We start from the raw sequence: 26,614 nt of genomic DNA, 5'->3' as shown, positions 1-26,614 counted from the left end.
GGGGAGGGAGGGGGTCTGGAACTGGGGGGAGGGGGTCTGGAGTTCGGGGGGGGGAGGGAGGGGGGTCTGGAACTTGGAGGAGGGGAGAATGCACCACCTGTACAAAAACTAAAAAAAACAAACGGGGGGGGACGACCCTGGAACTTGGAGGGAGGAGCAACGACAACCCTGGAACTTGGAGGGAGGGGGGGGGGTCACTGGAACTGGGTGGGAGGGGCCCCAGGCACACACACTGTCAGACACACTCGCACCCAGGTCCCAGTCTCACTCTCTCTGTCACACACACTCCGAGGAAAACCTTGCTAGCGCCCGTTTCAATTGTGTTAGAAACAAACGGGCCTTTTTCACTAGTAACCAATAAAGCGTTTTCTCAGCACCGTCTCCCGAGTTGGTCAGCCTTTACTCCTTTTGAACTGTGTGGAGTCTTCGTAGAGGCTTCTCCTGTTTGGTACTTTTGACTAAGGGCAAAGCAGAAAGAAGATTAAACCTTTTCTCATCCTACGTCCGGGAAAAGCGAGACAATTTATCCCATAATAAAAGGCGACAGGATGAGTAAGTGACCAAATCAGAATTAGGATGTGACTAGACAGACAGCAAACAAGAAGCAACTGGGTAAGTGCCAAACCAGATTAAGAGAAGGAATGAAAGTGAATGGGTGAGGATCAGGGCTGTAGTCAAGCGGTTACAGACCGGAGCAATAACTCCACTAGAGACATAAACCTGCCGCCTTCCGCTTTTCCTGCTCACTTTTTTGAAGCGCGGGCCGACGCTGGTTGGGCCGCGCGGGGCACGTGATGATAGCCAGGAGTTCCCTCGGCCAGCTGGCGACTGCGGGATCTAGCTCCGTTTCAGGCGCTTTTTGTTTGTTTGTAATATTTTCCCCATTATTACCAGCGATCGGTTTTTATTTGCTTTCTTTAGCAATATCGCGCGTCTAGGCTCCGTGGGGCATACTGGTATTATTCATTTTCTGCAAGAGCTAAGCAATACATTATGGGAGATAAGAAAAGCCCGACCAGGTAACGCGGCTCTTGTACACATCAGACATTCACAGACAGAGCGAGCTGCGGGGAGAGTCACCCGTGAGAGTCGCTTTTTTTTCTTTCTGGGCCGATGTTACACCGTGTCCCGGTGGCTGTAAGCGCCTCTGCGGCCATAATTCGTGTTAACGGCGGCCCAGCAGCTGTGATGCACCTCCCATGGAGTGGGGGACGCCGGATGATAGGAGGACGGGAGGAGGGAAAGCTGGAGGAATACCCGGAGCTGTCTCCCCACCCCCAGACCACTGGTGTGGGGGCGTGGGGAGAGAAAAAAAAAAGCCGGAGAAGGGGGGGAGGTTGGGGAGGATTGATTAGAGGCCGGGAGCAGGCCTAGGGCCGCCGCCGCCACTGCGACTGACCTCTCTCTCCCCGTTTGTTGTGTCCGCTCCGCAGGCCGAAGCGGCAGCCGAAGCCTTCCTCCGAGGAGGGGTACTGGGACTGCAGCGTGTGCACCTTCAGGAACAGCGCTGAGGCTTTCAAGTGCATGATGTGCGATGTCAGGAAGGGCACGTCCACACGGTGAGAGCGAGCGAGAGAGCCCCAGGTTCCTATCAGCCGCCTGCGCTCCCAGAGCACAAAGGTAGTGTGGGAGAGAGCCTTGTTTGCTCTGTGAGGATCAGCAGCAGCAGCCTCCCTGTGAATCAAGGGGCCTTGGGGATGCCCCTCGCTTCACAGGCACGGGCTCGGGATTCCTGACTAGACCTTGCCGGGAAAACCAGCGGGGCATGAGTAAATGGATCCCCATTATGAAACAAAATCCAGATTTCTTTTTGTGTTAGCCTAATAATGAGTGTATGTATTTTAGATTGTTGGAATATGTTGGTTATTGAAGTAGGCAACACACAGATCTGTAAGACAAAAATCTATCACTGTTCCCACTTTTGTATTAATGTATGTGCTTATATATCTCTTTAATATTTAAAAAGTGCAGTTTTCTAAGTAAATATTTGGAGAAATACAAATTATACATTGGAATTAGTAGTAATTTAATTGGTTTCATTCTCGGCCTACTTTTGTGTAATTAGCTGTTTTGTGTGTGTGTTTTTTGTGAATCCTTAAATCCTGTCTAAAATTCCTAGATGTGGATTATTTATGTTGTGACGTAGCATTGAATGGTACAAGACCATACATTTCTTTTTCTTTGACAACTATACCCTTTAGCATTAAAGAGGTGATGCTCTACTTGTTTCAGCCCCAGCTGAAAGAGCCAGTCTCTGCAGGGGTGGATAATTAATTCTTTGCTCTAGCCATCTGCAGCAAGGATGCTATTTAGCTGAATAACACTTTGTTGTGTATAGAGAAATCAATCTGAAAAGTGCACAGAATAAACAGAAAATATAACAATATCTTAGGAAAGAGATACTGTATTGTAATTGATTTCAGGATGCATATTTTATTCCTATAGATTAGAGATTACTGTATAAACAGAATTATAAAGGAACAGTACCTCAACCATAGGATAAGTGATTATCCTATAAAAAAAAATTTTCTTTCTTTTGAAAGTGGTAGGTAAGGGTAGATTGAAAAGACCAGTTGGGAGCGATAACAGTACGACAACTGTATAGTTTTATTTATCTTAGCTATATTGGGTCTGATATTCAAACAGGTTATGTGCCTAACTCTCTCCACCCCCCCCCCCCCCCCGCTTACTAAGCCGTACGGCAGTGCCAACATAGCCCATTCAAAGTGAATTGCCTGTGTTGGCATTACTGCACCGACTGCCGCTAGCTTGGCATGATAAACAGGGATGTTAGAGAGTTATGTTCCTAAATATACATATTTGATAACTTACTAGGACTGAGTTCTTAAATGTGTATTCATAAGTACATAAGTATTGCCATACTGGGAAAGACCAAAGGTCCATCGAGCCCAGCATCCTGTTTTCAACAGTGGCCAATCCAGGTCACAGATACCCGGCAAGATCCCAAAAATGTACAAAACATTTTATACTGCCTATCCCAGAAATAGTGGATTTTCCCCAAGTCCATTTTATAAGTCTATGGACTTTTCCTTTAGGAAGCCGTCCAAACCTTTTTAAAACTCCGCTAAGCTAACCACCTTTACCACATTCTCTGGCAACGAATTCCAGAGTTTAATTACATGTTGAGTGAAGAAAATATTTCTCAGATTCGTTTTAAATTTACTACATTGTAGCTTCATCGCATGCCCCCCTAGTCCTAGTATTTTTAGAAAGCGTGAACAGACGCTAAACTTCTAAATTTAGGAGCATAAAAAGTAGATGGCAACAAGGGCAGATTTAGGGAAGGGGGAATTTAGGAGCTTAACGCTGGCTTTCCAAAGGATGCAAGACTCTCCAAACATCAGCTGACAGAGGTTGGGCGGCTTCCTAGAACTTTGAGTTTTCTCTCTCATCTGGGATTGTGTGATTTATCCATTTCAGGGTCCTATGCCGTATTGAAATCCCCACCGATTGGAATTGGTATTTTATCTCTGTGTAGAAAAAGGGAAGTTAGGGTTTTATAAAATATTTGGTCAGTTTGGTTAGGGACCTTTTTAGATGAAGGGGTGAACAAACATGTAGATAAAGGTGAGCCGGTCGATATTGTGTATCTGGGTTTTCAAAAGGCATTTGACAAAGTACCTCATGAAAGACTCCAGAGGAAATTGGAGAACCATGGGATAAGAGGCATTGTCCTATTGTGGATTAAAAACTGGTTAAAAGATAGAAAACATAGATTAGGGTTAAATGGTCAGTATTCTCAATGAAGAAGGGTAGATAATTGGTTCCACAGGGGTCTGTGCTGGGATCGCTGCTTTTTAACATACTTATAAATGATCTAGAGATGGGAGTAACTAGTGAGGCAGTTAAATTTGCTGACGACACAAAATTATTCAGTCGTTAAATCGCAGGAGGATTGTGAAAAATTACAAGAGGACCTTAAAAGGCTGGGAGACTGGGCACCTAAATGGCAGATGATGTTTAATGTGAGCAAGTGCAAAGTGATGCATGTGGGAAAGAGGAACCCAAATTATAGCTACGGAATGCAAGGTTCCACGTTAAGAGTCACCGACCAAGAAAGGGATGTAGGCGTCATCGTTGATACGTTGAAACCCTCTGCTCAGTGTGCGGTGGCGGCTAAGAAAGCAACTAGAATGTTAGGTATTATTAGGAAAGGAATGGAAAACAAAAATGAGGATGTTATAATCACTCCATGATGTGACCACACTTCAAATATTGTGTTCAATCTGTTCACCGCATCTCAAAAAAGATAATAGTGGAATTAGAAAATATATAGAGATGGGCAACAAAAATTGTAAAGGGGATGGGACAACTACATTCCAAGTAACTATTTTCATCTTGGGGACAGAGTATCAATTATTGCTATCTTGACACGAACATTATGTTGTACGTGAGAAGACTGTCCCAGCCATTGATCCTCTCCCCTCCTGTTTAGTGGGGGAAGATTAGTTATCCTGAAATCCCTTGTTCACATTACATTGTCCTGTTACTCCAGCAATCCAGAGCTGAAACTTCACTACGCCTTATACTCAAATCCTGAGAAATCCTAGCCAAACCTTTGGATCTACATTTCTCCTTGTTTCTCCAGTCCCCCTACCTACACTCCCACTGTCCCAACCCTTTTATAACCTAATTGATTTCCATTAATAATCCCATTCCAGGATCAGTCTCTGTCAACACCTACTCCCCTTAACCCTTCTTAATCCCACCCACCATACCATAGTGGTTAAATGCCCTTTGAATATAATCCCCTTAAAAATCATAAATGGACCAAAAATTGTTCCAAGCACGGCATCATGGTAGTGGCACTCTCAGCAATATTACATTCAGAGGAAACCATAGTAACATTTTGGGCCAACACAGCGGCTGTCCTGCCCCCATAATTTCAAGCAAAACTATTTTTCCTTAGGTATGTACCCTTCCTGTTCCCCCTTTAGGGTTTCTTGATAGTGTCCGGTATGAGGGACTTTTTTTGCCCAGGCGATATGTGAACAATAAATCACAATGCACTAAGTGTGCCTGCTATTACTGTCCTTCTCCAATAAGCATGGCAAGATATAGTGCTAGTAATAAATAAAAGTGGGGGATTGGCAACATCAAATTTGATGGCAATGCCTTGATCCCCAGTGCTCAGGTTGCCAGATGTTTAAACAAAAGGAAAAATCACTCATCACTTGATCCATAACAGCTACAAAATGCTTGTTGATGCTGAGAGTGTAACTAGTCCAACTAAGAACCATGAGTTATCAAAGATATTGTGCAGTAGGATTTCTCTCTCTGAGCCAAAGGTAGCCAACCCCTAGTCCAACTGTGAGACAAACCCACCATTCAGTAAGAGGCTGTTGGTATCATGAAAACACTTGACCTGGGCAAAGACCCACCCTTTCAGAAAGGCTGCCAACAGCTTTTAGAGATTGTACAATCCACTCAGCGAAATAACCAGATGAGCAGGGAGGACTGAGAAAAGACCCATAGTGTTGTTCTGGGTTTGGTTTAATTCCTGAGGCATCTGCACAAATGGTTCAGTTCCCATCACTTCAACATATGCTCGCCGTCGGTGAAGCCACTCCAACTTCAAGCTGAGCCATAAAAATTTGTGCTGCTTCCATAGTCTCTTAGAGCTGATTCTTTCCATTAGGTATTATTTTGAGACGAACTGGCTAGAGGGAGTACAAATCTGATTTTGCAGGTCATGAGCTGCGTGCATTTTGGAGGGCATCTTCGATTCTGTGCAGCCACACCCACAGAGAAATCTTGAAAGAAAGTATTTTTTTACTTTACCAGGTGCTTATATTCCGCTCACACCTTGAGAGGTTCAGAGTGGGTTACAGAGTAAAGAGAATTCATCAAGATTGCATTGGGAAGAGTAGTTTCAATAGCAGATTACAGAGTGGGTTAGTAGTAGATAATTCAGTTTAATACATAGATGCAATGAAAAAGACTTAGTTTGACATTAGACATATTGAAAAAGTCATGTTGGGGAATCAGATTTGCGAGGAGTTTGGTAAGACGTATTTCTTGAATAGAATGGATTTTAAGTTTTTGTTTGTATGTCTCTATGGTTTTTGTTTTCATATGTGAGAGTTTTTCCGTTTCTCAGGGCCTGGAGGATTGTGACTTAATATTTATGTAATTAAACATTTTTAAAATCGCCACCCTTGTTTTGTTAGAGGCTATCTGTCAAACCCAAGTTTGTGGGCCTTCTCCACTCTTAACTGTCCCAAATGAGTACCCAACTGTAAAGGCCAAGGTAACCTGGCATCCAAGAAGCCAGTGAGCTCATTGCTATGGTTTCAGCGATTGAGTCCAGCACGAGGATAGCTTTAATAGCTTGAAGATATTATTACATTAAACATTAAGCTGTTTCAAATGTTATGTTTGAACACAAATTCATGATACATCATAAATGCAGACTTATATATGGACACAGTTTGAGTCCAGTGATATTGTCACATTAAATATTAGGCTGTTTCGGCTGCCTATATTGATGATAATTTTGATTTGTCCTTATCGATGGTGAAACACGTTTCATGCAAATTAGGTCCTGACAGAGCACCACTGCAATTTACATGATTTACATATTGATACACATTCAGTTTATAGAGCTCTTGGTATTTAATAGAGCTTATGTATCTGTTTTGAATTATTTATTTTATTATTATTTTTTTATTATTTATTTATTCACTTCACTACTTGATTTTCACTATTTTATCATTCACATGATCCATATATTGATATACATAGAATCATAATTTAATTTGTAGTACGCTAGCTCTTGGTATTTGATACAAGTATCCTATGGGCTTATATATCTCGATTTTCATTATTTTTTATTTTTTTTCTTCATTTTTATTTATTGTTTTTTATTATTTTCATAGTCTCATTATTGAGATGTCGTCATTGTCTATTAAAAATTGCTTTTTATTCAGGTAGACGCAGTTTTGGGCTGCTTATGCTGGTTTTTTAAAGAAATTCCTTTTATCCTTGCTCTGATATGCAATTTGCGAGTAAGTATTATATACCTATTTGAGTTTTATGTTTATTAATTATTTATTATTTTTTAGTTTTTATTTTTTTTTTTCATTTTTATTTTTAATTTATTTCCTTATTTTTTTTTTAGTTTTCATTTTTTCATTCATTTTTTCATGTAATCATGCATTTTACATAACTGTTCTTCTTCTTTTAGCTGTTCTTATTTAAGAAACATACTAACTAGGTACGTGTCCTTAATCTTATGTTTCTTAATGGTTTTACAACTCATTTCAAAATTAAACCTTCACATTTGCGCCTGTGCCCTTTCTTTGTTGGTAATTTATAATGTATATGTTTTCAATTCACAATGTAGAAGTTTTTAGATATATTACTATATATATTTTAAGCATTTCTATGTTATATTTTTCAATATTAGTTAATGTCTAATGTAATTTTACATGTTCATTTTAATATATTTTTAAATGTTTATATTATTTTTGAATCAAAAGAGACAATGTTTATAATTCACGTCTATGGTTTACATGTACATTTTTTTTTGTTACATTTGTACCCCGCGCTTTCCCACTCATGGCAGGCTCAATGCGGCTTACATGGGGCAATGGAGGGTTAAGTGACTTGCCCAGAGTCACAAGGAGCTGCCTGTGCCTGAAGTGGGAATCGAACTCAGTTCCTCAGTTCCCCAGGACCAAAGTCCACCACCCTAACAACTAGGCCACTCCTCCATTATCATTCACATTGATGTTTTATGTGTTTTATAGAGATAGAGATATATATATTTATTTATTTTTTATAATTTCTCATATTTTTTAATTTATGTTTGTTGTTCATTATAGCCCCTGACGCAGCCCCTTTGTTGGGCGAAACACGGCCTGTGTCGGGCATTTGTCTAACATACGGTATCTTCAATAAAGTATTTTGGATATTATACTGATCTGCTGGTTTGTTCTCCATGTTGGATTTTGCAGATTGTTTGCCTTGTTGCTTTCTGGCTCCCTCCAGTTTGGCATTGATCAATACCAATTTTTTGTCCAGCGGTGTCTCCATAACCGTCGTGACCTCTGCAGCCAGCCATGTTGAGTTAACAAAAGGAGGTGCAGGACTGTGGGATGTCACCATCTTTTCCTCCCCTGTTCGCGTCGTCTCCTTGTCTCTACCATTTTTGCGGGCATCTCCTCACTCTCTCCGCTACTTCTTTTCAGTTTGGTTATGCTTCCAAGGTGTTACCTCAAACTTTGGTATGTTTTCATGGGTCTGATGCATTTGCAAAATTGGGTTTTTAAGCGGGGTAGAGGGAGAAGCTGTTCTCGGCTGCTTCCCCGAACATGGTGTCTCATGACCTCAATATGCTTTAAGATAGCAAATTTCAATATAGGCATTTAGGACAAGTTTTTTTTTGTTGTGTTATGCTTAAAAGTATACTCTCAACACAGAAGTGTGTCTTCCAGACCAGCATTCTGTAACCAACTTTAATGTTTTACCTAAGAGAAAATTTTGAAACTATGTTAGGACATAATCCATTGCAATACTGCCATGTTGAGTTATTGCCAAAACTACCAAGTTCATTATTTTCATAACTTTTAAATAGTTCATTAAAACGAAGGTCTTTCTCATTCATAGTTTGTGTATAAAAGGAAAGCTATTGAGGTTTTTAAAATGGATTAATTGGGCGACTCATAGTGGTGCAGTGCCATGCAGATAACGTGGCTTCTTTAGTTCAGTCTTTTGCTTCCCAGGCCAGCTGTAAGGAGCTCTAGTAATTGTGCAACAGTGATACTGAGTCGCTGGATATAGAGTGCATGATGCATTGGCTTCCTGCTGAGGATTCACTGCAGTGATTTGAGTTACGTGAAATGAAAGGGGATATAAAATGGGGGAAAGTCCCTAGATGGTGGCAAATGAATGCTTATCGTTCTTAGTGAACTGGAAGCCCAAAGGATCAGGAGGAAACTGCTGGGTCAAAAGCACAAAGGATTAACATTTAGCAGTCTTTCTGTTTATAATAGAAGCTTTCATGGAGTCTGATTTTAATTGTAAAAATACAGCAAGAACCTTTTCTGAGGCAAGATGTAGTTTTTTTTTAATTACATTGACTAAATGAACATAATAGTTGATCTGTTTGTGTTTAGGCTGGCAAAATGAATTCATGGAGGATACTGCAATACTGAAGAAGAGCTTTTATATAGATTTAGATGAGTGACAGATAAATTAAGCTGTTGAGTGGTATTATATATATATATATATATATATATATATATATATATATATATATATTTTATTTTATTTTTTTTTTTTTTGGGGGGGGGGGGGGGGGTAACTGGTTCCCAATATGGCCTATGTATTTTAGCTTGTTGCATGATTTTACTTTACTTTTCTAAGTTACAGAGAGATCTTCTATTTTTGAGACCAGTGGTTATAAGTATATGATTGATTTAATTAATTTATTTCATTTATATCCTACATTATTCCAATAGATGAGGTTCAGTGTGGCTAACAACTTATTGTTATAATAAAATAAATGAGGATTGAGTAATTACAATATGGAACGAATGCTAGTTGCAAAAAAAGGTAACAGTCATCCATGTATAATAACAATTAGAAAATATCTGAGAAATTGAATAATTGTACAATTTGGGGTTTAAATTAATTATGATCATCCGTGAGAAATTGCTTAAACAGAGAGGATTTAAGTTATTTCTGGAATATCAAAAAATTAGGTTCCTATCTGGTGATTTTCGGAAGGGAATTCCACCATTTGGTACAGAAATAATCCTGACATGTAGATAGACTTGTAGATCACATTTTTTGCAACCAGGATAGTAGAGGGTTAGATAATCTCTTAACCAGGGAGAGCGTTGTGAAGGGGGAGATCAGTTAAAGGTTGCATATAATCAGGGGTTAAGCCACATACAGTTTTGTAAACAAATGTACATAGTTTGAATGTTGTTCTGTCTTTGATTGGGAGCCAGTGTAACTTTATAAGCAAAAGGGCTGCACTTTCAAATCTCGTAGCCTTGTAGACTAATCTGGCTGTGTTATATTTTGAATTGTCTGCAGTTTTTTCAAGGAAGATTCCTTACAGCCAGCATAAATGGCATTGCAATAATTGAAGTGTGATAATGCTAATGTTTGTACTAAGGTTCTAAACATATTAGGGAAGAGATGCCTGATTCTTTTTAGTTTCCACATTGCTTTAAAGGTTTTAGTGATGACTGCTTGGACTTTGATGTTGAATAACATGTAGGAATCAGTTATTATACCAAGTATTTGGGACTCCAGTGGATAAGTTACTTTATCAATTGTGAAGCTGTGACAGTTTACGACATGGTGAGAGTTAGATAATAACATAAATAAAGGCCCAAATCTCCATCTGGTCTAGACCAGATTTCATGATAGCACTTCTTCAATAGAAATCTTTGAAAGGGATGTTGGTGGTTAGGTTATTTGCTTAAATAAAATTATTATAACTATGGGCATCGTGCACCTTTCCTAAGAGGTACATCATAATATTGTTGTTTCTTTCTCTATAATATCACCAAAATTCGTCATTTCCTTTCTGAGCACACTACCAGAACCCTTATCCACACTCTTATCGCCTCTCGCTTAGACTATTGCAACTTGCTTCTCACATGTCTCCCACTAAGCCATCTCTCTCCCCTTCAATCTGTTCAAAATTCTGCTGCATGACTTATATTCCGCCAGTGTCGCGATCGTTTAGCGTTTATTTTCTATACCGTCACTTCTTGCATAGCAAATCAGAACAGTTTACATCTTTTAACTATTCAAGTACTTGCACTGTCCCATATGGACTCACAGTCTTAAGTATATTGTACCTGGGGCAATGGAGGGCTAAGTGACTTGCCCAGGGTCACACGGAGCTGCAGAGAGAATTGAACCTAGTTCCCCAGGATCTTAACCCACTACTGACCGTTAGGCAGCAGTGGGAATCAAACCCGGTTCCCCAGGTCCGTACCCCGCTGCACTAACCATTAGGCCACTCCTCCCTACCTCCCTACGATGCTCATATTAGCCCTCTCCTTGTCACTCCATTGGCTCCCTATCCGTTTCCGGATAGGGAGTTACAAGTGCATTCACTCTGTAGCTCCTCAGTATCTCTCCACTCTTACCTCTCCCTACACTTCTCCCTGGGAACTCTGTTCACTGGGTAAATCTCCCTTCTCTTCACCCTTCTCCTCCACTGCTAACTCCAGATTCCGTTCCTTTTATCTTTCTGCACCATATGCCTGGAAGCTCTTTCTTCGGTTGTCTTCAAATCTATGCTGAAAGCTACCTTTTTTGATTTCACTTTTAACTCCTAACCCGTACTCACTTTCAGCCCCCATTTTTATCATTCCCACCTAAGTAATTCCCTTATCCCTTATTTGTCGTGTTTGTCTGTCCTAGTTAGATTGTAAGCTCTTTCGAGCAGGGGCTGTCTCTTTATGTCTAGTGTACAGCGCTGTGTACGTTTAGTAGCACTATAGAAATAAGTAGTAGTAGTATTGAATAAGATGAGTGAAAGAGGGGATGCCTGGGGGACTCCACAGTCTGGAGCCTATTGGTGGGAGATGGAATTAGATTTGACTTGATAGGAACTAGATTTTAAAAATCCTCAAAACCAATTTAGGCTAGACCCTCCTATACCTAGATTGTCCATTAATGCAAGTAGTAAATTATGGTCTACTACATGAAATGCACTTGACACATCAAATTGCATAAGGATGATCTTCCTGCCTAGGCTGATTTCTTTCCTGAAGTTAGCAATTAGTGTGGCTAATGATATCCTGTTGAACATTTTTTAAAAGATGTCTTGCAGAAATCTGAGATTATGTGGAATATTCTTCGTATAAATGCATCTATAATGATTTCTTGTCTGAGATTTTGTAGGAATTTCTCTATATATTCAGCAAAGGCGTTAGTAAATTTTAGTGATCCTTTTTTTAGTAATGGAAGGGCTTGTGATGGGAATCAAGTCCAAAATATATTGTTGCTGAGGCAGCAGTGAAAAAATTGTTCATGGGGTGTCTGCTGTACCTTGCTGAAACCTTGCTCTTACCTTTGTAAGTCTTTGATTTTTTTTCGTGGCTCCTAAACAGCGAGGCGAGACTCTGGTTTACCCATCTGCTGACCCTTTTCAGCCGGTTTCTCAACAGAAGATTGTGCAGTTTCACAGTTCCAGCCGCTTTCACTTTCACACTTGGACCAGTGTTTTGCTGTGGCTTCTGTTGGAGTGGCAGTGCTGCTTGAAGGGGGAGGTTTCTCCAGTCCGAATATTTGTTTCCCATTACCTCCCCAGGGACTCATGGAAAGAGCGATTTTGTTGCAGCGAGAGATTGCTTCCAGTACTGGATCATCCTCAGGAAGGGAAGAACAAACAGCAGTGTTGGGAAGAAATCCTGCCAATATAGGAGAAGTTGGCACTGGGACTCAACCGGCTGCATTGGGAGGAGACAGCCTTCTGTGGTTCCAGGTATGATTCCAGCTATGCCAAGATCTGAGGTTTCTTTACAGTCCATTTGGGACACCTCTTTATCTAAATCTCATCTAATATGTCAGCTTTTGTATCTATAGTGGAAAGTACTTCTCAGGAATTTCAACAGAAGTTAATAGATGCTGAAAATCAATCTGCTGTGAATGCATTAATTAAGGACAAGGCTATATTTCAGAGGAAATTGGAATGTGTTGAAAAATGATGTGAGTCAACCACCGAGGTGGAGGAAAAGGATCCACTATGATCGTACTGGGTCAAACAAAAAAGTAGCGTGATCAACAAGAGTCTTCAAATATTTCCAGGGAGATGGAGAGTAGTATATACATTTTATTCCATAAAAGATTTTTAAAATGGTGACTTGATACGGCACCATGTTTTGGCAAAGTGCCTATCTCAGGAGTGAAAAACATATATATGTACATTACATACGGAAAAAAATGAAAATGTAGATATGTTTTTATTCAACATGTTTTATTTATATTGTAACTTTAAAAAACAATATTGATGATATGAATATGAATAAATCGTAACCTTTGAAACCAAAAAGCCAATATAGACATTAAAATATGTATTACAAAAGTATACATGTAAATAATACAGTAACAGGATGACCAGGATATAGAATATTCAATGGGTTTCTCAAAAAATAGACTAACAGTATATGGTAGAAGTATTGGTAATGGTTGATATTTCTCCCTCCTTTTAATAAGGATTACTTCTTGCCTGTGAGGAGAGGTAGAGGAGAAGAAAATGCTATGCAATACTTGGATATCTCTGATGTTTTAGAGAGTTCAACAGATGAGATAAAAGGACAATCTAATGAAGTTTTTGTTTCTGAGCAAGACTTGAATGCATTACTGAGATTTCATTTCAGGAAGTCAACATCTCTTTCTGGATTAGAGAGTTTAGATTTATCCTGAGCACATATATGTAAAATGCAGATGACACTGTTTTTCCACACCCTTGATGGTCAACATCTGTTGGCATGTGGTCACATTGGGCTTTCATTGCTCAACAAATGACCTTTTTTGCCATACTGGTGCTTCTTATATCCTTGTGTTTGGCTTTCTGTTTTCTCCAGACCAGATCCCCTGTCTGCTGTTTCTTAAATCTTGCCTCTAATTTCGATCAAATTGAGACGTGCCAGGAGTGATACATTTATTGTTGGGCCATGCCTTGCTGATACTTACTGACATGTTTTGATTTTTTTCCATTATGGACACTAAATTGATCTCTGCTTAAGAAGCAAGGCAGTTGCTTGAGTTGTGTCTAGTAGGGCTCCTATGAGCTCAAATTGCTGTTACAAGCTTAGGTGAAATTTATGGTAAGTTGTGAGTAATTTATGATAAAACCCTAGTATTTCTAGGACCTGAATGGTTGTATTACTTCTGCAGGAATTCTGTGCAACTGTGCAGCCTAGAATTTGCGCAGAGTTCCCCAGCCGCGCAGGATTCATCATTGTCATGCAGAATCTGTGCTCCCTGGGCCTACCTTAACATGCCCTGGTGGTCTAGTGGCCTCTTCGGTGACAGGAAAGAACCCTATTCTTTTTCCTGCCCACTTCTGCTTCTCTCTGGCCAGTGCTGCTGCTTCTTCAAAATAGCCGCTGACACTTCAAGTGGTAATCTTGTGAGACTGCCACAGGAAGTCTTGGCAGCCATTTGGAAGAAGCAGCAGTAGCGACTCGGTGCAGCGAGCAGGAAAGAGTGGTGTTCTTTCCTGCCCCAAAGAGGTACACTCCTAATACAGCTCCTTCTCATCATAGCTCACTGGTGAGTTGGGGTGGATGCTATGTATGGGATCTCCTTTGTACTCTACTCTGATACCTCTTGGAAGAGGAGTTTAGATCAGAAATGGACCTGGAGAGGGTTTTTAGAATGTCACTGTTACTTGATCAAGGTAGAAGCTTCTTCCATTTTATCACTGAAGAAATTATCTCCAGTGGAACAGCAGATCCGCAAGTTTTTCCTTCACATCCTTCACATCATACATTACATCTGAGGCTCAAGACTAGGTGAATCTCCGGTGTTAGTACCCACAGCAGAAGCTTTTGATGCAGTATCGAAAATATTAGACTTATGTGCTACTTTCCCGGAAGACTGGAGGGTAGCCAATGTTACTCCGATTTTTAAGAAAGGTTCCAGAGGAGATCCGGGAAATTATAGACCGGTGAGTCTGACGTCGGTGCCGGGCAAGATGGTGGAGGCTATTATTAAGAATAAAATTGCAGAGCATATACAAAAACATGGACTGATGAGACAAAGTCAGCACGGATTTAGTGAAGGGAAGTCTTGCCTCACCAATCTAATGCATTTTTTTGAGGGGGTAAGCAAACATGTGGACAATGGGGAGCCGGTTGATATTGTATATCTGGATTTTCAGAAGGCGTTTGACAAAGTGCCGCACGAAAGACTCCTGAAGAAATTGCAGAGTCATGGAATCGGAGGTAGGGTATTATTATGGATTAAGAACTGGTTGAAAGATAGGAAGCAGAGAGTAGGATTGCGTGGCCAGTATTCTCAGTGGAGGAGGGTAGTTAGTGGGGTCCCGCAGGGGTCTGTGCTGGGTCCGTTGCTTTTTAATGTATTTATAAATGACCTAGAGATGGGAATAACTAGTGAGGTAATTAAATTCGCCGATGACACAAAATTATTCAGGGTCGTCAAGTCGCAGGAGGAATGTGAACGATTACAGGAGGACCTTGCGAGACTGGGAGAATGGGCGTGCAAGTGGCAGATGAAGTTCAATGTTGACAAGTGCAAAGTGATGCATGTGGGTAAGAGGAACCCGAATTATAGCTACGTCTTGCAAGGTTCCGCGTTAGGAGTTACGGATCAAGAAAGGGATCTGGGTGTCGTCGTCGATGATACGCTGAAACCTTCTGCTCAGTGTGCTGCTGCGGCTAGGAAAGCGAATAGAATGTTGGGTGTTATTAAGAAGGGTATGGAGTCCAGGTGTGCGGATGTTATAATGCCGTTGTATCGCTCCATGGTGCGACCGCACCTGGAGTATTGTGTTCAGTACTGGTCTCCGTATCTCAAAAAAGATATAGTAGAATTGGAAAAGGTACAGCGAAGGGCGACGAAAATGATAGTGGGGATGGGACGACTTTCCTATGAAGAGAGGCTGAGAAGGCTAGGGCTTTTCAGCTTGGAGAAGAGACGGCTGAGGGGAGATATGATAGAAGTGTATAAAATAATGAGTGGAATGGATCGGGTGGATGTGAAGCGACTGTTCACGCTATCCAAAAATACTAGGACTAGAGGGCATGAGTTGAAGCTACAGTGTGGTAAATTTAAAACGAATCGGAGAAAATTTTTCTTCACCCAACGTGTAATTAGACTCTGGAATTCATTGCCGGAGAACGTGGTACGGGCGGTTAGCTTGACGGAGTTTAAAAAGGGGTTAGATAGATTCCTAAAGGACAAGTCCATAGACCGCTATTAAATGGACTGGAAAAATTCCTCATTTTTAGGTATAACTTGTCTGGAATGTTTTTACGTTTGGGGAGCGTGCCAGGTGCCCTTGACCTGGATTGGCCACTGTCGGTGACAGGATGCTGGGCTAGATGGACCTTTGGTCTTTCCCAGTATGGCACTACTTATGTACTTATGTACTTATGTACTTATGTACTTCCCTTTGCCAAGTAGCAAACAGAGGACCAGAGCAAACGGACAGTGCCTGGGTTTGGGCATCTCCACCAGCAAAAGGCAGGGTTTAACACCAACACTACCATGAGGGTGGGAAGCAGGGAGGGGGCAGAGATGAGCTGAAAAGAAATGTGTGGACCCCCCCTCCATAAAAATGGGTGTCTGCATACACCCCTGGTACAAGCTAAAACTATATCTCCCAAACTGAACCTAACTAAAGGGAATTTATGAACTTTCACTCAAGTTTAGTCACTACTGGCCTTTTCAGCAGTTAGATTCCACGAGTGCCACAATTTTGGAGGAGGCTTAAGTACAAGGTGAGGGGGCCCAGGCCTCTTTCCCAGCCACGCCATTGGCTCGTACCTTTTCATTAGTATTTCAAGGCCAGTTACCATTCAGATATTTGCAGATATTTCCCTGTCCCTAGAGGACTTAGAATCTAAGGGGCTGATGCAAAAAGCTTACCACAGGTGTTGATATGGAGTTAGCATGACATCTGCATGCAATTTTATAGCCGCATGATACAGAGAAGTGTTTCACACAGAAAATTATTTTGTATGAATCTGTGCATAGGATAGCACATAGCATATTAGAATAAATGTTAATGAAACTGATAGTTATTCTGTCCTGATATAGAGAAGTGGGTAGAAAACTTTAAGGCAGAGCACAAGGAAGGAGTTTTACCCCTCCTGTGATGTGGCATTAAAAGGGTTAATTTGATCTTCATTCTGTCTGCACATGTGCTAGAATATAGTTTTCCACATAAATGTTGGCATCTTATAAATTTTATTCTCACCAGATATTTGTGATGCCATTATTTACTTGCACAATAACATTCCAGCACATGCAGATATGTGCCAACACTTTTCATTTTGCTTGGACATTTCCAAAGTACTAGCTGTCTTCAGTGTAGAACCTTGTGTACAGAAGTTTGGTGTGCCTGTCCTGATTAGCACACAAGTTCTGCATACTTCAAATTTGCATATGAATATCTTACTGCATCATCAACAAAAACTTTTGCTTTATGTTAGTGTTTGAAGCTGTGCACGTAGCTGTCAACACACAGCTCTGATGCAAGGTTTTCTGTATCAGCTCCTTGGAAAGCTAAGTAACTTGCCCAAGATTACATGGGGAACCAGTAGGATTTGAACTCTGGCTGAACTGGGAAACAAGTATGATTTGAACTCTGGCTTCAGCCCACTGCTCTAACTATTAAGCTACTCCTTCTCCAATAAACATTAGTATTTCGTAAGGAGCCTCTTTTGGCTTTTGAGCTCAGCCAAGTTTTTGAGCTTGCAGGCTAAAAGCTGCCTGAGGCTACAGTTACAAGTGATTTTTCTTCCTGCATCCTGTAGCCAAAGTGGGTAGACGATCCCGGGTCGGCAGAGTACCAAGCAAAAAAAATTATGAGAGCTTTCTGGAGCATGAGCAGCTCCAACACGCATGCGCAAAGTGCCTTCCTGCCCACAGTGCAACCGTGCCTCTCGATTCTTTTTTTCTCCACGTGAGAAGTGGCGGTTCATCTTGTTGCTCCACATGCCCGAGAGAGAGCTTATTTTTGTGCCTTTGCTTCTGCTTTATTTTATTTTAAATTGGGTTCAATGTCGCCCCCATCTCACCAAGCAGCTTGGGCAAGGTGCATCGGGTGAAGGCCAAGAAGCACCATCACTGATCTCCTTTGATGCACGGTGCCGGGAGCTCTGGGACACTGAGGAACTTGGCATGCAAGAAGCGTCGACACTGGGAAGATCGCTCCCCCTCCATTCAAGAGGAGCTGATTCATACTTTTCCCAGCAGCCTAGATCCTGCTCCCTCACTCCAGGTGGTTCGGCAACTTGACCCCCAACTGGTCCCTCAGCCTTTACCGATGGTGGCCTTTACCGTATCTGGGCCTTGCTCCCAGAGCTTTTGGAGAGATTTGATGCAGCAATGTGCATTGGCGGTGCCTGTGCTTGCCTTGCCTTCTGCAGGGGCCCCGTCTGGTACTCAGCACACAGTGCGGCCTCTGACGCCAGTGCCAGTTACGGCCCCTTTGTCAATTACCACCCAGTCCGGTACCTCTTTGATGTCGGAGGAAGCTTTTCTGGAGTCGAGTCGGGATCCGACTCCTCGACTCCATTCTCGAGGGCATGGATCCTCAATGTTGAGGCGGGCTCGGTCTTTGACATCCCTTGCTGCACGGGAACGGGGTTTGCGGGAATCCCACGGAACCCGTGGGATTCCCACAGGGACGGAAGCAGGTCCTGTGGGGTTCCTGTAGGGACGGAAGCAGTTCTGCAGGGTTCCCGCGGGGACGGAAGCAGGTCCTGTGGGGTTCCCACGGGTATGGAAGCAGTTCTGCGGGTTTCCCGTGGAAGTGTAAGCTGCACTGCATCAGCCTCTCATCTACCGAGTACCTTGAGTGCTGTCTCCTCCTCCTCTTCTTCCTCCTTGCTTTAACAGCACAAATGTGGAAAGACTTCCATTAAGGAGGTGGTAGAGACACAAATGATGATGGAATTCAAAAAGGCTTGGGATGAACACAAAGGATCTCTAATTAGAAAATGAAAGTTATAAAAATTCTAACCTTAAATGGCTGCATGTGTGTGGATGTATCAAGTGACGCTTAGATGGCGACTCTGGCTGTGATTAACTAGGGCCGATACTGGGCAGACTTGTATGGTCTGTGTCTAATATATGGCAGTCTGGTTTAGGATGGGCTAGAAAGGGCTTAGACAGCAACTTCAGTGGCTGGAACATAAGGACAGTGCTGGACAGAGTTTTATGGTATGTATCCCACAAATGAGAAGACGAATAGACTGGAGTGGGCTTCAGCGAGAACTCCAGCAGCTGGAACATAAGTATAGGGCCAGATAGACTTCTGTGGTCTATGTTCCAGAAACACGAAAGAAAGTATATAATATCACACTCGTTGATTTAATCATGAATTGATAGTGAGTGAGACTATTGTGCAGACTGGATAGACCGTTCAGGTCTTTATTTGCTGTCACTTACTATGTTACAGTTGATCCTCTTTGCTCCCGGGCAGATGCGCAGACCTCAGCTCTGACACAGGCAAGAGCATCGGATGTCACCTGCATGTGGTGACCTCTCAGCACACAGTGCCAGAAATCAGAGACAAATCTTACATATGCACACCAGAGTGTTCTAAGTTTCAGCTTCCATTCCTTCCTTGCCTACAGTGATGTGGCTCAAATCCAGAGAGAGACTGAGGGAGCTGACCAGAATTTTCTTTTATGTACCATTAAATTCTTGCGGGGATGGGTGGGGATGGGTTAAATTCTTGCGGGGACGGGTTGGGCTGGATTAAATTTTTGCGGGATAGGTAAGATTCCAGTGGGGATGGGTGAGATTCTAGCAGGGACGGGCGGGGATGGGTAAGATTTCTGTCCCCGTGCAACTCTAGTGCTGTCCGATACTGAAGAGGAACACTCATGGGAATCGGAGGATGATCCCAGGTACTTCTTCTCAGATGAGCCCTATGGGATCCCTTCAAACCTTCCCCTGCACCTGAAAGGAGACTGTCCCCACCAGAGAGTCTCTCCTTCACCTCTTTTGAACGGGAAATGGCTGAGGCCATTCCATTACCTGTAGAAGTGGAGGATGAGCCCAGGGCCAAGATGCACGAGGTCCTGGACTACACCTCTCCACCTAAGGAGGCAGTAACTGCTCCTCTCTGTGAGTTACTCAAGGAAGTCCTTGTCAGGAACTGGGCGTCCCCTCTGTCCGTCCCTGTGGTCTCTAAGAAGATTGATACCTAATATCGGATCCACGGGGAACCTAGGTTGATGAGGTCTCGGTTACCCCATGAATCCATGGTGGTGGATGCCGCTCTCAAAAAAGGCAGAAGTACTAGGGACTATGCCTCGGTTCCGACAGGCAGAGAAGCTAGAACCCTAGACTCTTTTGTCAGAGAGATGTATCAGGCCGCTATGCTCATTGTCTGTATTCAATCTTACCAGCTCTTCATGAGCGTTTACTTACGAAACTCGGTGAGGCTGCTGCCATACTTGGTCGATTCTCTTCCTCTGGAGCAGCCTGAGCCGTTTCATCAGCAGCAGCAGAAGGCGTGTCGCAAGTTCTTGGCCAGGGGCATTTATGACACTTGATGTGGCATCCAGAATCTCTGCCCAAAGTATAGCAATGCGCAGACTTTCATGGCTGTACGTTTCTGACCTGGACCATTCGGTCCAGCACAGGATGGCGGATGCCTCTTGCAGAGAGAAGGTCAAAGAGGTCACTCACCATATTAAGAAGCACACTGATGCTATGTCTTCTCTCTCCCGCTGGGCGTCTTCTGCAGCTGCCTCCTCATCCAGGAGGTATATTTTTAGGTCGTGGAGTGCCACCTATTCTAGGAGTAGGTACACCCCTGCGGCTCGCCAGCCTGCTCAGGCTCAGCCCCAGCGCGTTCGTTCTCGTTGACAGTATGCGCCCAAGGCCCCTGCTGCTCCCCAGCAAAAGCAAGGGACGAGCTTTTGACTGGCTCCAGCAGAGCATAGCCATGATCAAAGTGTCTGTTCCAGACAACTAAAGGTGGCCTCTTATAACCTCTGACTGGTGGGTTCTTCAAATAGTCTGTCTTGGATACACCCTCAATTTGCTTTCCAAACCTCCAAATTGCCCACTGAGAGATCATTCTTTCAGCTCTCAGCACAAACAGGTACTTGCAGAGCAACTCTCTACTCTTTTCAAGGCCCATGCGGTCAAACCCGTTCCACCAGGGGAGGAAGGGCAGGAATTCTATTCCAGGTACTTCCTTGTGCAGAAAAAGACAGGGGGGTGCTTCCCATCCTAGACCTAAGTGCCCTGAACAAATTCCTGGTCCGAGAAAAGTTCTAAGATGGTTTCCCTGGGCACCCTTCTTCCCATGATTTAGGAAGATGATTGGCTATGCTCTCTGGACTTAAAGGATGCATACACTCACATCCCCATACTTCCAGCCCACAGGAAATATCTTCGATTTTGGCTGGGAACACATCACTTTCAGTCCTCTTATTGCCTTTTGGCCTCGCATCAGCTCCCAGTTTTAAAAAAAAAAATGTCTAGCCATAGTTGCAGTGTCACTACACAGACTAGGAGTTCATGTGTTCCCTTATCTCAACGATTGGCTAGTGAAGAGCACCTCGGAGAAATGTGCTTGGGAGTCCATGCAGATGACTATTCGGGTGCTGGAACTACTAGGGTTCGTTGTAAACTACCCCAAGTCCCATCTACAACCGGCTCAACAATCAGAATTCATAGGAGCCCTGCTCGATACAAAGACTGTCCGAGCCTACCTCCCAGAGACGTGTGCAGACAGCCTTCTCTCCCTTGCGTCCAAGGTTCGGACATCGCAGCAGATCACAGCTCAGCAGATGTTGAGATTGTTGGGCCAAATGGCTTCCACAGTGTATATTACACCCATGGCATGTCTACACATGAGATCTGCTCGATGGACCCTGGCTTCTTAGTGGTATCAAGCCACGGGAAGTCTGGAGGATGTCATCCAAGTATCCCCGGAGTTTGTATACTCTCTTCAGTGGGGGACAATTTGGCCCAATTTGACCTTAGGACTACCATTCCAAATTCCTCATCCACAAAAAGTGCTGACGACAGATGCATCTCTCCTGTGGTGGGGAGTTCATGTAGATGGGCTTCACACCCAAGGAGCTTGGTTGCTCCAGGAAACTAATCTCCAGATCAATCTCCTGGAACTCTGAGCAATCTGGAATACTCTAAAGGCTTTCAGAGATTGGCTGTCCCATCAAATTATTCTAATTCAAACAGACAATCAGGTTGCAATGTATTACACCAACAAGCATGGGGTCTCCGGACCTCGCCCTCTGTGTCAGGAAGCCATCCAGATGTGGCTTTGGGCATGCCGTCATTGCATGTTTCTCCAAGCCACTTGTCTGGCGGGTGTAAACAACGGCCTGGCCGACAGACCATGGAACCATGATTCTGATTGCGCTGTACAGGCCGTGTCAGATTTGGTTTCCTCCTCTTCTGGAATTGTCCTCTGAAGAGCCGTGGAGATTGGAGTGTTTTCTGACCCTCATCACACAGAACGAGGGGTCGCTTCTACATCCCAACCTCCAGTCTTTGGCTCTCGTGACCTGGATGTCGAGAGCCTAGAATTCGCTTCCTTGGGTTTTTCAGAGGATGTCTCCCGGGTCTTGCTGGCTTTCAGGAAAGATTTGATCCTTGTAAATGGAGTAGATTTGCCGTCTGGTGTGACAGCAAGGCCATAGATCCCCTTTCTTGTCCTATACAAACCCTGCTTGAATACCTTCTACACTTATTAGAATATGGCCTTAAGACCAACTCTGAAAGGGTTCACCTTAGTGCTATTAGTGCTTATCAGCATGTAGAAGGTGAGCCTGTCTCTGGACATCCTTTAGTTGTCTACTTCATGAGTGGTTTGCTTTTGTCAAAGCCCCCTGTCAAACTTCCACCAGTGTCATGGGATCTCAATGTCGTTCTCACCGAGCTGATGAAAGCTCCCTTTGAGCCACTGAATTCCAGCTATTTATTTATTTATGAGGATTTATTTACCGCCTTTTTGAAGGAATTTACTCAAGGCGGTGTACAGTAAGAATAGATCAAACGTGAGCAGGAGGCAATTAGAGCAATAAAAATATTCGAACAACAATACAAAGTATGGCATGGTTGACAACAATATGTACTAGAACATTATAATTGGTAGTGAAGGGTAAGGCAAAGTTGTAACATATAGATGAGTAAGAAAGTTGGAAGAGTTAGAAAGTAAGGTGATTGATTTGAAGAAAGTTACACGTGAGGTCAGAGAGATGGTTAAATATCTCAGCTAGGGTAGGAGTGGATATGTGCAGCCCGAGTCAATCCTTGTGTGTGTGAGTGAGACTAACAAGTTAGTTACTTGCTATCTGAAGTACTTGACCTGGAAGGCCGTTTTCTTGGTGGCTGTTACTTCGGCTCGTAGGATCAGTGAGCTTCAGGCCTTAGTAGTGGATGCACCTTATACTAAGTTTCATCACAACAGAGTAGTCCTCCGCACACACCCTACGTTCCTGCTGAAGGTGGTGTTGGAGTTCCATCTGAGCCAGTCGATTGTCTGGCCAACATTCTTTCCCTGTCCTCACGCCCATCCTGGTGAAAGCAGCTTGCACACCTTGGACTGCAAGAAAGTGTTGGCCTTTTACATGGAGCAGATGAAGCCCTTCAGACAGTCCGCCCAATTTGTTTCTTTTGAACCTAACAGGAGGGGAGTTGCCATCGGTAAACAACACATTTCCAGTTGGCTAGCAGATTGAATTTCCTTTGCTTATGCCCGAGCTGGGCAGACTTTGGATGGTCATGTAACAGCGTATAATGTTAGTCATGGCTGTGTCGGTGGCCCACTTGACGTTAGTCTCCATTGGACAGATTTGCAAGACTGCGACGTGGTCTTCAGTCCACACATCCACATTTCACTACTGCTTTGAGCAGGATACCCGATGTGACAGTTGGTTTGAGCAGTCAGTGTTTGCAGAATCTGGGGTCTAGAATCCAACTCCACCCTCCTAGGCCCGTTTTGTTCTGTTTCAAACTGCACCCTCATCTAGTTGTGTACAGTGAAACCTCGGTTTTCGTCGATAATCCGTCCAAAAACAATCGGTGAAATCCGAAACCGATGAAAACCGAGGCAATTACAGGACGCCCAAAATCGGGAGAAGGACGTCCATCTTCCGATACAAATTGGGAGATGGACGTCCTTCTTTTTCGACGAAATCCGAGGCAACCAACGAAAACCGAGACAAATTTCTTGTCGAAAAAATCAATGAAATCCGAAACAGACGAAAACCGACGTCAGCGAAAACTGAGGTACTACTGTATATAGTTTCAGGTTAATCTGCGTTATGTCTTCGCTGTTGCGAGGCCCAATTGACCACTGTTTGTTGTTTAGGGCGAGCCTGGATTCTAGGGATTCCCCTCTTATGAGAATGTAAGCCTGCTTGTGAAAACGAAGATACTTGTAGCAGGTATTCTCCGAGGACAGCAAGCTTCACATTCTCACAAACCCGCCCACCTCCCCTTGGAGTTGTTTTCGTCACATTTTATTTCTATTTTTTTGTTTTTGTATTAAACTGAGAGGCACGGTTTTGCTGCGGGTGGGAAGGCACTTTGCGCATGCGCGTTGGAGCGCTGCTCGTGCTCCAGAAAGCGCTCTCAATTTTTTTTGCTTGGTACTGTGCCGGGTGATGTAGGATTGTCTACCCACTTGTGAGAATGCTACAGGTAATTATTTTCGCTTTCTCTCACCCCCCCCCCCCCAGTACCTGCGTCAAAAGGTCATGAGATTTGTTCTGTCATGTTGCCACATTTTTTTTTAGGTTCCACTGCTAATGTACTTCTTTCAGAACGGTTCACGTATTAGGGTTTTTCCCCCCTCCCTTCCTTTTTAACTGTTATGCATTTTATATACACGTGAAGTAAAATGCTTGAATAAGAAATCCAGAAATATTATCCACAAGCATGAAGGAAAGAAAAAAACATACCAAAGAAATCCATAATGTCCAGTCACACTTCCTTGACTTTTTGGGCCTATCAGCGAAGAAAAACAATTAAAAACAAATGTATGATAAAAGGAGTATTATGCCCCCTCAGTACATACGAAATGAAACCATAGTTCCTGCTTATATCGCTTCATCCAGTAACAAATATTTGCCCAATTTTTTTCAGATAGAGAAAGCTTCATAACTGTTCAGGTTTGAAGGATGTCTGACAACCTTAAACAGGAGTGGAGGAGTGAGCTAGTGGTTAGAGCACCTGCCTTATTTATTTATTTATTTGTTACATTTGTACCCCACATTTTCCCACCTATTTGCAGGCTCAGTGTGGCTTACATAGTACCGTAATGGCATTGGCTAATTCAGTTGATAACAAATACAGGTTGTATTGTGGTCTAATGAGGTAGGTGTGTATCAGGCAACACGAGGGTCGAAGGGAATGTAGATTGTATTTTGTCCAGTAAGATCATTGATTATGCTGTATTTCTGGGTGTGGGGATTTACGGTGGATCGGTGGGGTAAGCCTTTTTGAAGAGGTTGGTTTTTAGTGATTTCCTGAAGTTTAGATGGTGATGGATTGTTTTCACAGCTTTTGGGAGTCCATTCCATAGTTGTGCACGTATGTAGGAGAAGCAGGGTGCGTAAGGTGTTTTGTATTTAAGTCCTTTGCAATTTGGGTAGCGTAGGTTTAGATATGGTCGTGATGATCCGATTCTGTTTCTGGTTGGTAGATCTATGAGGTCTGTCATGTATCCTGGGACTATGCTGTAGATAATTTTGTGGACCAGGATGCAGATTTTGAAGATGATCCTTTCTTTGATTGGGAGCCAGTGTAGCTTTACTTGGAGGGGTTTGGCACTTTTGAATCGTTTTTTATCAAATATCAGCCTGGCTGCTGTGTTTTGGGCGGTCTGGAGTTTTTTTTTTTTTTTTGTGAGTTGTTCTTTGCATCCCACATAGATTCCGTTGCAGTAATTTGCATGACTTAGGACCATTGATTGTATTAGGTTTTGAAAAATTTCTCTCGGGAAGAAAAGCTTTAACCTTTTAAGTTTCCACATTGAGTAGAACATTTTCTTTATTACGGAGTTTACTTGGCTCTCAAGGGTAAGGCTGCGGTTGATTGTGACTCCGAGTATTTTTAGGCTGTCTGAGGTAGGGAGGGTGTGTCCTGGGGTGTTCATGGTTGTGGGTTTGTATTTGTTATGTTGAGATGAGAGGATGAGGCAGTGTGTTTTTTCATGTTCAGTTTCAGTTGGAATGAATTTGCCCAAGAGCCCATGATGCTCAGGCCGTCATTGATTTCATTGGTTATTTCTGTTAGGTCATGTCTGAAGGGAATGTAGATTATAACGTCATCTGCATAGATGGAACGGGTTGAGGCCTCGATTGGATGGGGACTTTGCTAGTGGGATCATCATTATATTGAAGAGTATTGATGATAATGGTGATCCTTGGGGTACTCTGCAGGCTGCTTTCCATGGTGGTGATATGTTTGAGTTTGATTTTACTTGGTATGTTCTAGTGGTTAGAAAACCCTTGATCCAATTAAGTACATTTCCATCAATCCCAAAGTGGCCAAGGAGTCTTAGAGGCATGTTTTCAAAGCACTTAGCCTTTCAAAGTTCCATAGGTTTCTATGGAACTTTGGAAGGCTAAGTGCTTTGAAAATATGCCTCTTAGTAGCATATTGTGGTTTACCATGTCAAATACGCTCAACATGTCGAATTGGAGTAGAAGTGTGCTTTTACCTGTGGCTATTTCCTACTTGAATTTCGCCAGGAGAGTGTCTAGGACAGTTTCAGTACTGTGGTGGGGGTGGAATCCTGATTGTGAGTCGTGCAGTATTGAGAACTTGTCCATGTATTCCTTAAGCTGTTTGGTCACCAAGCTTTCCATCAGTTTGACTACTAGTGGGTTAGATGCAACTGGGCGATAGTTGGTGAGGTCGT

The 26,614-nt window shown here is 42.8% G+C and overlaps 1 protein-coding gene across 1 annotated transcript in view; it reads left to right on the top strand.

Moving 5' to 3' along the window:
- The first annotated feature begins 795 nt into the window (after positions 1-795).
- Positions 796-26,614, top strand: part of LOC115459341 (YY1-associated factor 2-like) — a 51,560-nt gene continuing 25,741 nt past the window's right edge. Inside the window, exons 1-2 of the mRNA XM_030189182.1 lie at positions 796-1,019; positions 1,434-1,559. Coding sequence (XP_030045042.1) covers positions 994-1,019; positions 1,434-1,559 — 152 coding nt within the window. The 5' untranslated portion in view covers positions 796-993. The remainder of the gene's footprint in view (positions 1,020-1,433; positions 1,560-26,614) is intronic.

The sequence above is a fragment of the Microcaecilia unicolor genome, unplaced genomic scaffold, assembly GCF_901765095.1.
Source record: "Microcaecilia unicolor unplaced genomic scaffold, aMicUni1.1, whole genome shotgun sequence".
NCBI lineage: Eukaryota > Metazoa > Chordata > Amphibia > Gymnophiona > Siphonopidae > Microcaecilia > Microcaecilia unicolor.
This window is presented reverse-complemented; position numbering and strand designations above follow the sequence as displayed.